This window comes from Solea senegalensis, linkage group LG15, assembly GCF_019176455.1.
Source record: "Solea senegalensis isolate Sse05_10M linkage group LG15, IFAPA_SoseM_1, whole genome shotgun sequence".
Taxonomy (NCBI): Eukaryota; Metazoa; Chordata; class Actinopteri; order Pleuronectiformes; family Soleidae; genus Solea; species Solea senegalensis.
Window position 1 is genome coordinate 9361168 of NC_058035.1, and position 13879 is coordinate 9375046.

The 13879-nt window shown below is 39.4% G+C and overlaps 2 protein-coding genes across 3 annotated transcripts; one reads left to right on the plus strand and one right to left on the minus strand.

Moving 5' to 3' along the window:
• Positions 1–80: 80 nt before the first annotated feature.
• Positions 81–12082, plus strand: LOC122781449 (calpain-1 catalytic subunit-like). 2 transcript variants are annotated; one of them, XM_044045098.1, is made up of 22 exons: positions 81–220; positions 3451–3700; positions 4842–4911; positions 5001–5119; positions 5205–5338; positions 5460–5628; positions 5760–5843; positions 5937–6022; positions 6136–6210; positions 6773–6933; positions 7021–7190; positions 7286–7297; positions 7415–7626; positions 7718–7757; positions 7862–7927; positions 8479–8536; positions 8672–8736; positions 8877–8945; positions 9032–9110; positions 9214–9327; positions 10539–10597; positions 10680–12082. In XM_044045098.1, exons 2-22 carry the CDS (start codon positions 3455–3457, stop codon positions 10704–10706), a joined length of 2115 nt encoding a protein of 704 aa, XP_043901033.1. In that variant the 5' UTR covers positions 81–220; positions 3451–3454; the 3' UTR covers positions 10707–12082. The 2 variants fall into 2 exon arrangements, with proteins under 2 accessions (XP_043901033.1, XP_043901034.1); XM_044045099.1 differs by lacking the exons at positions 81–220; positions 3451–3700; positions 4842–4911; ... (5 more) ...; positions 6136–6210; positions 6773–6933 and having other exon boundaries at positions 7129–7190; positions 7420–7626.
• Positions 12083–12252: 170 nt separating this feature from the next.
• Positions 12253–13632, minus strand: mrpl14 (mitochondrial ribosomal protein L14). Its single transcript, XM_044045100.1, has 3 exons — positions 13552–13632; positions 13241–13331; positions 12253–12714 (listed from the first exon to the last, which is right to left on the minus strand). Exons 2-3 carry the CDS (start codon positions 13318–13320, stop codon positions 12348–12350), a joined length of 447 nt encoding a protein of 148 aa, XP_043901035.1. The 5' UTR covers positions 13321–13331; positions 13552–13632; the 3' UTR covers positions 12253–12347.
• Positions 13633–13879: the final 247 nt, after the last annotated feature.

The window sequence follows — 13879 nt, forward strand, 5'->3', positions numbered from 1 at the left end:
GCGCCTCTCGCGGTAAGTTACAGTATTGTGTGGTACAAGGTGTGAGGCAGTGGCCCCTCCTCCTTTATGTGTGTGTGTGAGTGAGTGAGTTAGTGCAGTAGAGAGGGGTGGTCCTGACTCCTGCGCTCCTGGAAACCAAACCATTGCCTGTTTGTATGTTCACAGATTCGCACAATCGTCTGTCAGTCTGAAATCAGCCGGAGCCACATTTGAAGCGGTGGTGAGTGTCTCGTGTACTTTGCCTCATTTCTAATCAAAGCGGCCGACGGTTAACGGTGCTTCGTGTGTAGTTCAGGCCTCCAGTGCGGTGATACAGATTTACTGTGCTCCGTGTTGTAGCGCTAACAATAGTCAGTGTGCAGTCACAGCTGTCGCATTTCATGGCTCTCTGATTTAGCACACCTGTTCAACATCCGGTGTTGACTCGCTGTGATTGTGTCAAAAAAGAATTATTGCTGTCAGAAATGTCTGTAGCCATGTTTACTGCAGGGTCGTAGACAGGCCCACTTCTTGAACAGGTGCCGCTGTTGCTAAGCATCAGTATTTAGATGCAGGAGGCGAAAGGCACGATTATCCAAAATAATTGCGATTTCCGATAACATCGCGATAGTTGTAAGAAAAAAAAAAAAATAAAATAAAACATTAAAGATCCTTACATTTAAATATATATATGTAAATACCTTGATTTTGTTTGCATATGCTTTTGTAGTACTACAAAAGTGTTTTTTTAATGTTGTAGAAAATGACATGCTACTAACTGTTGTGGTGTTAAAAAATAAACAAAACAAACACCTAACTAATATTACAAAAATGCTTATGTTAAAATATTGATTTGGTGACATGTCATCGTCCTTCCTCAATAATCAATACGCTAGAGCAAATATTTTTAATTGGAAAACTAAAAATTAAAAACAGTCCCTGCCAGTTTTACTTGTCACTTGTCTACTTGATGTCTCCTCATGGTGGCACTGCTCACATAGACTTCATGTGCGTTGTGAATAAACAGAGAAATACTGCACTTTTTTTTCACGAATGTTTTGTTTTCTCCAGTTTGAAAGATATCGTGATGTATCGCTTTATGATTGTCTTGTAATATATTGATTATCCCAGAATCGTTGTATTGTGATATTATTGGTATCATGGATTTACTGAAGTTACACCAAAATGACTTGGATAGCCACTTTTATTAAACAATATGTTTAATCAATAACGTCACAAAAACAAATACTAACATCAAACTAAAATAGCATTGGTTTAAAGTGAGAAACTGATGTTAAACAAGATCGCTGATATTGCATATTTTGCCTGAAATTCTTTTTAATCATTTTATGAAGTAAAGTAGGCAGTGTTGTTGCTGTATTGTTTTGACAGTGTTGGCTCCTGTACGGTGTTTTGAGTGACAGGGTAGTTCAGATGGATTGTTGAGGTTAAAGTCCTGGATGACATCACCATCACTGGACTGCATTGATCAGCATTTCTTTGTTCATTTGGGTGAAAAGGAGATATCTTTGTAGTTATTTGCCAGCAGCAGCCTCTCTCTACTGTTTGTCAGAGCTGGGGGACATTCCTGCAGACTCTATAGGCATGCAGGGGGCCTCGTATTGGGGGTTGGTCTTATAAACAATGTCGTGTCCTGCGGGATTGTTTCTTTCCCTAGGACAGTAATGTATCCTTTAATTTCAGCATTATGTTTCTCTCAGCTTTCCTGCTGTCTCACGACTGCCAAGCTCAGTCCAAGTCTATTGGACTGTGAGTGTCTGGACTGTTTAGTGAACTCATTAGAATTCCTTTCCAGTAGACCAGTGTGGCATAAAAGACAATGTCCCTGTTTTCCCAGCTCTTATTTAAACAAGGAACAAAAGTATGAAAAAAAAGTCTCCCTGGTGACTTAACTGACAGCTGTGAACCCTCCTTGCATAGAAAAGCAGGTGCATTCAGGAAAAAGAAAAAGACTCAAACTGACTTGTCTTCACATGGCTGTACAAACTTCATGAACTTGGGGCTGAAAGAAAACTGCTTTAAGTTAAAAATCCAAAATCAGGATCAGAATACTGATCCTGTGGCCAAATACTGTACATTTGTGCCAACAATGAAACGTCAATGAATGATCTCTTTTCTCTCAGTCTACCTGTACAACCAAGGTGTCATAATTCTAACTTGCTTTGTTATTCCTGGGTTTTCTGTTTTGAAGGTGGCACTGCTTTCATCCAAGCATGTGGGGCATTGATATTAACTTATTTCTAACTTACATTTTTAGTGGAGTGATATTACTATCAAATTAACATTGTTGTTAGGAAGATTCTTAAAATACTGCTGTTACCCTTTTGTAGGGTTGTTGCCACAACATTAGAAACACAAGAGTCATCATTGTCATTTTCAGCAGGCTTCTCAAGCTTATTTTAACTTCTCTGGCTCAGGAGACAAAAAACAGAAAGCCTGTCAGGTTTGGTTTTGGCTCAGTTTGTTCTCTCTCAGACCAGAGCTTTTAGTGTCTCTTATGATTCTCTGTGGTGCATGATGATGGTGCACTCTCTCACTCCGAGTTCACATTACTCTCATCACATTTTAAGGCTGGGCACAGATTAAATTTGGTAGTACTGTAAAATTGGTCAGTAGCATAAAATGTTTTTTTAAATTTATTTTCCAGCCTTTTATCTGAATGAAAAGTGTGACATATGTATGTGTATGTATATGTATATGTATGTGTATGTATATGTATATATATATATATATATATATATATATATATATATATATATACTTTTCATACAAGATATGAAAAAGTTCATATCTTGTATGAACTTTTTCACAACTACACACTTAACACAATGTTGAGACAGTAGCCTGCTCCTCCCTTTACTCTTTTTCATATTGGGTCAGATATTACGTGACCTGTAAAAAGGGTCCTAACATAAAAACGTCTGTAGGGTTTGAACTGATAGTTTCACCAGGGGTTTTTGTTTTGATGTGGAAATTATACCTTTTTTTTGGAATGGCAGTATCAGACAAACGTGGGTCCAACGAGAATCATTTAATTTAAGGAGGGGGGCATCAGTAGGCTGCTGCGATTCATACCACTGGTGATACATCGCATCTAAAAACTGATTTTTAACTACCGCGCCCCTCTCCCCCCCCACAGAAATCCCACCAGCCGCCACTGCTTAAAACATACGCAAGTACATACATAAGTCATCATGTGTAAGCCTTTAATTGTAGAATGTACCTGACCATAGTCTTTTTAGCAGCCTTGGCGTCTTGTTATAATTTCAAAAAATGAATTACCAGTGTAAAATAATCTTTCTTCACCCTCTCACAGATGATTGGCATGCTATAACTCTGACACAAGAGTGTGCCACTGATAAACTTTCTTCTATTAATAGACAGCAGTACTGTGCACACACACACACGCTCAGCCGCCCACCCACCAGTGCCATTATTTTTATCTTGCAGCAATATGGATCCAGCCGGAGGGATATCTGCAACAATATACACCAGTAGGCTCCGAGCCGAAGGCATGGGCTCCAACGAGCAGGCTGTGCACTTCGCCAACCAGGACTATGAGGCACTGAAACAAGAGTGTGTGGAGTCGGGCTCCCTGTTTGAAGACCCCTGTTTCCCAGCTGAGCCTCCATCCCTGGGCTTTAAGGAGCTTGCGCCTCATTCCTCTAAAACTAGAGATGTGGAGTGGATAAGGCCCACGGTGAGAAAACTGTGAGGAGAGAGATTTAAATATACACACACACATTTCTACACATGAATAGCAGTTCAAACTCCAGATCATATACTGTACAAAAATGGTCATAGTCTGCTGGGGCAAAAATGGAAGTCCAGGAAGTATGACTGAAGTGGAACCAAGGGGATCCTCTGCTGTTGGAATGGTTTATAATATCAGTCAACCTATTCCTGAGAAGTTAATGGTCTTTGTTGATAGCTTCAGGTCACCTTCAATAGAACATGATGTCATTTTTCTATATTATGTACATATTTAGTGGAAAATGGATGATAAAGTGCAGCACAAATTAGTGGACACTAGTGTGATTGACAGCTAGTATCATCCAATAGTAGTCTGGTTTAATGTTTCAAACTCTGGCATGGCAAATCTTAAAGGTTCACAGTGGGAGACTATGTCCACTTTTATATACAGTCTATACTCCAAACCGAAAGCTTGAAATACCTCACTGAGGAACAGCTTTTGTGAGAAATCACACGGGATACGAGGTGTGTGATGTCATACTGTATGCACAGTTAAAAATAATACCCCCACACACCAATGAAATTCTTATTTTGCCAGTTGCCATCCACTCACAAAATACAATTGAGCATTAATAGCAAATATGTTGGCAACAGTGGTGAACGAGAGGACACTATCTCATGACATGCTTGCAAACGCGGACAGGATAGGACAAGTACGAGATTCTCAGTCCGGTGTCTGCAGCTGTTTACATCTCATGGCATCTGACCACTCCCCGCTTGGACATTTGTTTACACTGCTGTGTTAACACACAGGGAGGTGATGCACAGATACAAAAATAGCAGTGGTGTGAAAGATGTGTCGCCCTAGGGAAGGATAAAATGCACCCATCAGTGAGGGAAATGTGGTGCTGGTATAATCCACTGTCTCTGTTTTGATTGCTTTCCTAGTTTAATTAGTTAACTAATACAGTGAGGTTGCAGTGACTTTAGTGATCTTAGCAGCTCTCAGGTTTTGGTTCTTGAAGCATGACATGCTTCTTCCATGTGTTCTTTTTAGAGGCTGCATGCTAATGTCTGTAAAATGTTTGATTGGACTGAAATCTGTTTATTTGATGGAATTGTATCCACACATTTAATTTCACCTGTAGGAACTGACACAGGACCCTCAGTTCATTGTGGGCGGTGCCACCAGAACAGACATCTGTCAGGGAGCCCTTGGTGAGTCATTCATGTTCAAACTGCCATGGAAAGAAAAACAGTAGGAAGCCATCATTTGCTGGTTCCTAAGTGCCTCCCCTCGCTTGCAGGTGATTGTTGGCTCTTGGCGGCCATCGCCTCACTCACTCTAAATGAGAAGCTTCTTCATCGTGTTGTCCCACATGGGCAGACCTTCCAAGATGACTATGCTGGAATTTTCCACTTTCAGGTACTTAACTCCAGTCTTCGCCCTCCGGACTTTCAGGGAGGCAGTGTGGCTCGATGGAATACTTAAACATGTGTCTGTTTTGCAGTTTTGGCAGTTTGGCGAATGGGTGGATGTTGTGATTGATGACCGGCTGCCTGTCAAAGATGGGGAGCTCATGTTTGTCCATTCGGCTGAGGGCAATGAATTCTGGAGTGCACTCATGGAGAAGGCTTATGCAAAGTAGGTATTGAAAGAGTCAGCTAAATAATTCAACGCGAGTGTATTTAGTAGGAAGCTGCCAACTATAATCTGAAGTACTGCTGTCGATGACACTCAAACTGATTCTTAATGTGGTTATCAGACTAAATGGATCCTACGAGGCACTGTCTGGAGGAAGCACCACTGAAGGCTTTGAAGACTTCACAGGTGGCGTGTCTGAGATGTACGAGCTCCGCAAGGCTCCCAGAGATCTGTACAGGATTATCGGTAAAGCCCTGGAGAGAGGCTCACTGTTGGGCTGCTCTATAGACGTAAGTGTGGACCACACTGGCAAACCACCAAGGCACACTCATCAAGAGAAAGCCAATTACATTAAAAGCACTTTTTGTGCCAGATGATTCATACTCAGGGATGCAGTTCATCTTTTTACGTAACATTACAGATCACCAGTGCCTTTGACATGGAGGCTGTAACATTCAAGAAGCTTGTGAAGGGCCACGCCTACTCAGTGACTGGACTGAAGGAGGTCTGCCTGTGCATGACTCTGTTGTCTTTAATAGGTAACCATTAATGATAACAGTTATTGTCTAAGTTTCTCATCACTCTGGTGTTTGCATAGGTTGATTTTCAAGGCGACATGACACGTTTAATCCGTGTACGTAATCCTTGGGGCCAGGTGGAGTGGACTGGTGCCTGGAGTGACAAGTGAGTAGGCCAAAACCATATTACCAGTTACCTCTGGCTCACTAAAAGTCCCTTTAATCTTTTGGTTTATGTCTTCTTTAATGACTTTCAAATCATTGTCTTGTCACGTGTAGTTCATCTGAATGGGACGAGATCGACCCTTCTGAACGAGAGGACTTGCATCTTCAGATGGAAGACGGGGAGTTCTGGTAAGATTGGCCAGTGTCGGAATGTATTCTACTGATAGGACTTTTATTCTTAAAGAATTGTTAGATTTCTTATTTTCTTCTTTCTCAAGAGTTACATGAGACAAGTGATATAAGTATACTTGTAAAGATAAGGAAAGTGTTATTTTATCCATTGGGTCTTAAAGTGACACAATGTTGGATTTCAACCTTCAAATGATGTCTCCAGGATTGTTTGGATGTTACATAAACATATGACAGAGTGAATGAACCTCTGCCAAAGCCTGAGCAGGTCTGCATCGTCTGTATTGGCACTGTGAAAATTCTGGTGGCCACAAAAAGAACTACAACATTCTATTCATTGAGTGCTTGAAATAGACAAGTGGATTTCACGGTGGTGTAATATAAACCATTGAATATATATATATATATATATATGTATATATATATATATATATATATGTGTATATATATATATATATATATATACTGTATGTAGAAATATTAATTTTTTTTTTTTTTTTTTTTTTTAATTCAATAAATTGAAAATCAGGTGTTTGACTCAGAATTCACTTTAATCTCCCAGGATGTCCTTCAGTGAATTCTTGAGACAGTTTTCTCGACTAGAGATCTGTAACCTGACGGCTGATGCTCTGAGCGAGGACGCTGTCAGCCACTGGAACACCATGAAGTTCTATGGCACATGGAGAAGAGGCAGCACCGCTGGAGGCTGCAGGAACCACCCCAGTCAGTCCCAACCATATGTTTACAGGGAACATGCAATTATATCATCCAGAAAATGGCTTCTCTAACACAAATGCACCGTCTGTGTAGACACATTTTGGATCAACCCTCAGTATAAGATCACGTTACTGGAGGAAGATGATGACCCGGAGGACGATGAGGTGGCATGCAGTTTTTTAGTATCTCTCATGCAGAAGGATCGTCGCAGGTATCGTCGCCAAGGTCAGGACATGCACACCATCGGCTTTGCGCTCTATGAGGTGAGAACAAGGATGAAAAAGTCACAAGCCTCTTTGAATTTCAGAGATTTTGCCTCAATTTAAACTTATAACATTTTCCCTTTTTTGATTTACAGGTCCCAGAAGAGGTAGGCCAAACTTTGAATATAGCATGTGTTTTTTTTATTATTATTAAAAGAAAAAAAAGAGGTTGACAGGAAAAACAAATGCCTCTCACGTGATGGATTATTTCCTATTGCCCATAGTACAGAGGCTGCCACAATGTCCACTTGAAGAAAGATTTCTTTTTGAGACACTCGTCGTGTGCACGCTCGGAGACGTTCATTAACATGAGAGAAGTGAGCACACGGCTGCGCCTGCCACCTGGGGAGTACATCGTCGTCCCCTCCACCTTTGAGCCCAGTAAAGAGGCTGACTTTGTCCTCAGAGTCTTCACTGAGAAGCAATCAGAAACGGAGTATGTGACATGGATTAACTCATATCTGTTTTTTAACATGTCAGTCTGTATGTTTTTTATGTGTAAACATGTCATAATGTGTCCACTGCAGAGAACTGGACGATGAAATCTCTGCTGATTTAGGAGATGATGTACGTAGTGACGCATAACTAACGCCGTCAGAAAATGAAATGTATGTTATCATGAAATAACTAGCATACCAGTAATCTGTCACTCTTATCTCGCTTTTGTACAGGATGAAATAACTGAAGATGATATTGATGATTCCTTTAAGTCCATGTTTGCCCAGCTGGCAGGAGAGGTAAGTGCTGTCTAAATGTTTCTTTTTTTTTTTTTTTATTATCATTCACTATTACTAATAGTGGTAATATTGTGGTGTGGTGTTTTAGTGTTTTTTTTGGTGTTTAATGTTTAGTATAAAAATGGTATCACCCTTGTTATGGAATAAATGATTAGTTCAGACAATGCTGATTAAGTCTGGCAGCTCCACATGACTCTCTTTGTGTTTCTCAGTATAGCAGTGTTTTGTTTTGTGTCTGTGGAGACACAGAGTGATGCATTTTACATGACAGCTACTCTAGTGACGTGAAACAGCAGCAAACTCTAGGTTAAAGAATATACCAGTTCTCTGAAACATGAGTTGAGGTAAAACTAATGTTGAAAGAGAATGGTTTGAAGATAGACCGAGAGTTGTACTTTCAGGAAGCTCTGCAGGCTCACCTGAGGCATATGCTGAGTTAGAGTGGTTCTGACACTAGCATTGTTTTGGCAACAGAAGTTACACACAGGAGCTTTAAGCAACTCCTACTTAAACTGAAAAAATGATCTTCTTTTGTTCATTGTGTTTTCCAGGATATGGAGATTTCAATTCGAGAGCTCAGGACTATTCTGAACAGAGTCGTATCCCGGCGTAAGTTTGATTTTTAGGCAGCAATTCACAAGGGTTTGAAAGTTGACATATTATTTATACATCTGCCATATTACATTCTAATATAGAATGTAGATTAGTCACTGACGCTGTTTAAATTATTTCTAATTATTTCAGACAAAGACCTGAAGACTGATGGCTTCAGTATGGAGTCCTGTAGGACCATGGTCAATCTAATGGATGTATCCTCTTGCGTTATCAGGCATGAACTGATCAAAATGTGTATTTATTTTTTCAAAAAAAAAAATGACAACAACAAAAACAGCTTGCATGCCAGTGATTGTCTGTGTCTAGATTCACCCCTTGACACCCTGTTTACTAGAAAGATGGTAGCGCCCGTTTGGGACTGGTGGAATTTCAGATCCTCTGGAACAAGATCCGGAAGTGGCTGGTAAGAATGAATTTATAAGGTCAAAGGAACATTATGCACTCTTAGTCTCTTGTATGTATATATACATTTCTCTCATTGTCTTCTAGGGCATTTTTAGACAATATGACCTTGACAAGTCTGGTGCCATGAGCTCATATGAGATGCGCCTTGCTGTGGAAGCAGCAGGTACAGTGCATTTAAATATTTCTACACACATATACAATAAACACACACAGTCATGGTGTGATAACTGCAGCCCTTTCTCTTTTCCTGCTGTGATCCTTTAAAGGTTTCAAACTAAATAACAGACTGAACCAGCTTCTGGTGGCCCGGTATGCAGAGAACGAGATGATTGACTTTGACAACTTCATCTGCTGTTTGGTCAAGCTGGAAGCCATGTTCAGTGAGTAGTGAATGAATATAATAATAATAATGATAATACATTTTATTTGGAGGCGCCTCTCTGGGCACTCGAGGACACCGAACAATACATAAAAAAAACAACGCGGTTCTTCCTTCATTGTTGATTATTATCATAATTTGCAGCTTTTAGTGCTCATGTGTGCAAGTTATGAGTGATTGTCAGTAGCAGCAAATAGATCTTAATGATGGGCAGTGCTCAATAATCTAATGAATGCAGCATTAAGCACTTACAGATAACTTTAGTCCATATCACACAAATTAATGTTGGGGTAGCCTATTCATCTTCCACACATGAGTGCACACATCTGAAGAGTGCTGGAGTCTCAACCATGAAATTGTTAGGCTTTTATTTTTCCATCTACCACTTTAAAACATGCAGTGTGGGCTACACATTAGCACGACGCAGACAATAGGGGCTGCATTTTCACCGCAGATCTTGATGCCCAGTTCTAATACGTTGCCTTCATCAGACTTTTTTGAAGTGACCGATATCTGATATCCACATTTACACTGGTTAACTCTTGGGGAAACAAACCACAGAATGGGTGTGGCAACTGACCTGAAAATGGTTAATAGGCCAAAAGGGAAGTGAAATTTAGAAATCCTTGCCCCAGAAGCTGAAAAGGCTTGAAACCTCAGCATGAGTTCACTGGTTTGAGCCCCTCGTCCTCTTTTGTACAGATTGAAAGAGAATCATGTGATCAAATAGTTGCTATAGATGTTTATTTACATCATTCGCCACTGTCTTGTTTTTAAGGAAGCACAGGTCACATTGATATTGGAATATCTGTACGCTTACATTGATTCATCCATCCATCCATTGTCTACTGCTTTATCCTCTGGTGGGGGTACATCCTGGACAGCTCACTAGTCCATCACAGGGTCAACACACACACACAGACAAATAATCATTCACTCTCACATTCACACCTACGGGCAATCTACCCAGGGAAAACTCACTGTCACACAGGGAGAACATGCAAACTCCAAGCAGAAAGTCCTGTGTAGATGGTCTACAATACTCTCAGGTGATAGCTTTGCTGTAATGCATTATATAAAATAATAATCATAAAATGAAATGCATACATATAAAATGAATGTTTTATTAGGCCTATTATAGACTCATTGTAGTAACGTATCTCAGAGGCTAATCTAGGTGTATGATGATTGTAAATTGTGACATTTTAACAGGGTCTTACCGGCAGTTTGACAAGGAGGGGTCAGGAGTGGCTGAGATGAATGTCACAGAGGTGAGTTCTGTTCATAAAAGAAAACCTCCACACGGCCTTTAACTCTCTTCTGTTTGTCTAACTCTGTTTCTCACATTGCCAGTGGCTTTACATGACAATGTGCGGATGAAGCGGAGCCTTCGATAGAGGAGCATGCAGAGTATGCAGGTACAGACATCCATGAAACCGGAGCCCTGAAGACCCCTCAGCCTTAGCCTCAAACTGGTCCTTTAACACTCTCCCACCTCAGCAACTAAAGTAGCAAAAAGATAGTTGTGTAACATAAAACCAAAGTCCAAGATGCATCTCCCAGCTGGATTTAAGAAACTATGCAAACATACAGTATTAAGCAGTCCATGTGCTATTCCAACCCTTCATATCTTAAAAACAGCATGAGTCTGTGCATGACAAATAACCACTAACTGTATAATGCATGCACGGTAACGGCTGATTTTATATTTCTACATTTAGAATTTGCTGTCTGTATGACTTTGTGATTTATGATCCATTTTAGCTTACTATTTTTTTTCTCAGAGAATGAAAAAAAAATATTTTAAGATGTACGTCCTTTACTGTAGAATTTTAAAGTGAAGTCTTACAGTCTTCTTCATTCTGCCATTATCTAAATTTTTTGCAACCAAATTTATTTTGCAAATAAAAGGTGCTTCGAGAGCACAAACCTCTGCCAACACATCAGTGATATAACCAACAACCAACTCCTTTTTTCTCAACAAATTGTGCCACTGTACAAACAGAATAAGTTATATATTTGTATAGTAACTGAATAAGGATCACCTCATAAGAATATTTTATACCCATAATCTGGATCATTGTTTGGATCTCCTCCAAACTTGAACTGTTAAAAGAGGTTAGCACTCTACATATGTCTTATTTTCTTTCAGTAGTGACCTCTGTAGTATTTATTAAATTTTTTAAAATGCTGTTGAAGAAAGAAAAAACCTCCACCCCATAAATGGATCTGCCCTAAAAGGTAATGGATTCCTTGGCCCATACATCATTTCATTAATTGAAGTTCAGTAGTTTATTGTAACACATACAGCACTGGAAACATAATCTCCATGGTAGAAGTAAATGTATAAAGAAATCATCACCATAGTGTTAAATTGATAGTGTAATTTTTGTGCCTGTACTGTAGGTGGCAGTAGAGACTTGATCTGATTCAGCAGAAACCTCTCATTTCTGACTTTTGCCATTGAAGTTTAGCCTTTATTTTTGACCAGTATTATCTTTATTTGAAGTCAAACTGACAACCTTGTTTTTTTAATTTTGCACTAGGATTTTAGTTAAAGGAAGCAGTGACACTGACTCACATTCATGAGAAATACTGTTCATCAGTTCACTTGAGTGACTTTTGCAGGGATCATATGATACTGAATGCCTTATACATGACGCCATGATGTCGTAATCTGTTAAAAATGTGCCACTCATGTGTTATGTGTTGTGAATGTATGTTGTGCCTTCAATAAAAAATATCTTGTGGTTTAAGATGTCTTGTCTTGTTCATTGTGTTTATAACATATAGTTGCCCTACATTTCTCTGCTCAGACTACATCAGAAACTCCTGTGTGTTCAGGGTAAAGGTCATATTTACAGTAAGCACAGAAAGGCCTCAGTAAAGGTCAAACATGTTGACAAAGACAAATGTTGTGACTCTGTTGGCTTATTTTAAAGTTTACTGATGAAAAACAAATACCTTCCAGTGAAAACAAAATATACAGGGTATGACTGACATTTCAAAAGATCACAGCAGTTAAACAAACGAACAGGCAATTGCTAACACTTTAGAGTAATCTCCCTCCAGTTTCCGTAGATGTGTGGGTATAGGAACCTTTATTCTTGTCCCTGTAGGATTTCCATTGTTTTCAATAAGAACAACATTATTTGAATCAAAGCGTGGAGTCATGCGATCTCCAGGCATTTTGTGTCCAACGATGAGCGCCTTCTTCTTCTGTCCTTTGATGGCAAGCAACACTGTGTCACCAACCTTTCCAACACCGTTCTTGGTGTAGACATGGATGACTCTTGGAGGACGGTGATGTGGTGTATTTCCAAGAGAGCTGTTGTCCACTACACGGACTCTTGTCATCTTTTGAATGGCTGCTGCAACAGCAGTAACACTGGAAAAACAAGTAGTATATCAAGGGTCAGTAGTATACATAAGGGGCAACTTAAAGAGCAAACATTTTCCCTGTGACATGTTTACTAACCAAGTTGCATAACTTAATTATTTCCCCCATCCTACATCTAATATCCATTGTACAGCTCTGACAAGAAGCCAAAAGGAACTCAACAGAAAAAATGATGAATAACATTCAAGCCAATAAATTTGCTTTTGATGAATAAATACAAAAAACAACTTACAATTATAAAAAAAGGCAAAATGCATTTGAAAAGAAATGTAGACCATAATACATTAGTGAATGTACTATAGCTATATAAGATGATGAGAGGGAGGAGTAAGTATTAAGCAATATCTTAATATCTGAGAAGAGTTATTTGTGACCATTTATTTCTGTTTGAGCGGTTATCAAGACTAGAAAAGAGCTATATTAACACAGACCATTTACCAATACCAAAGTATTTTTACTTCGTTAGACATTATAACAACACTGTACAAGCATATATATATATAGAGTCTCTTACCTGAATGCCCTGTGATGGAAAACAGGAGATGAGCCTGCGATGAGGCCAGTTAAGGATCTTGAAAGATTTGGGAAAGTCATAACTACGAGCTCTGGATCAGATGAGAGAAAACACATACACGGTTAGCTACTAATCATCAGGGGTTGGCTAATGTCATCGCTGGCACCAGGGAAGAACACGACATAGAAACAAATGAGCCGAGTAATTACTGGTTTATGGATTCATTATTCAGAATAATGATACAGATACAATACTGATATATCGAAAAACGTTAAATTTTAAGTTAAAAACGTCCGTCTTGTTAGCATTACCCTGATATCACGCTCCATGCGAATGTCAAATGTGTGACGTCAGCGACAGTCGACCGACTGCCTGCAGAGGGGCTAGCTCATGATGGGCTCGCTGATAGACACATTAGAACATTAGAAAATATTCCTCGCTGAAATAAAAAAAAAAAAAAAGAAAGCTTTGGTTCGATAGAATTGTGTGAATGTCATAATAATATTTTTTTTTTCAAAAATAGCACAGGGTAAACACCATACATAGCTATTGGTGGTAATTAGCATGTTAGCTTGTTTTGGCTTTGTTTTGCGTCATACACATGCGCCTGAGATAACATAGAAATAATGTAGCATAGAA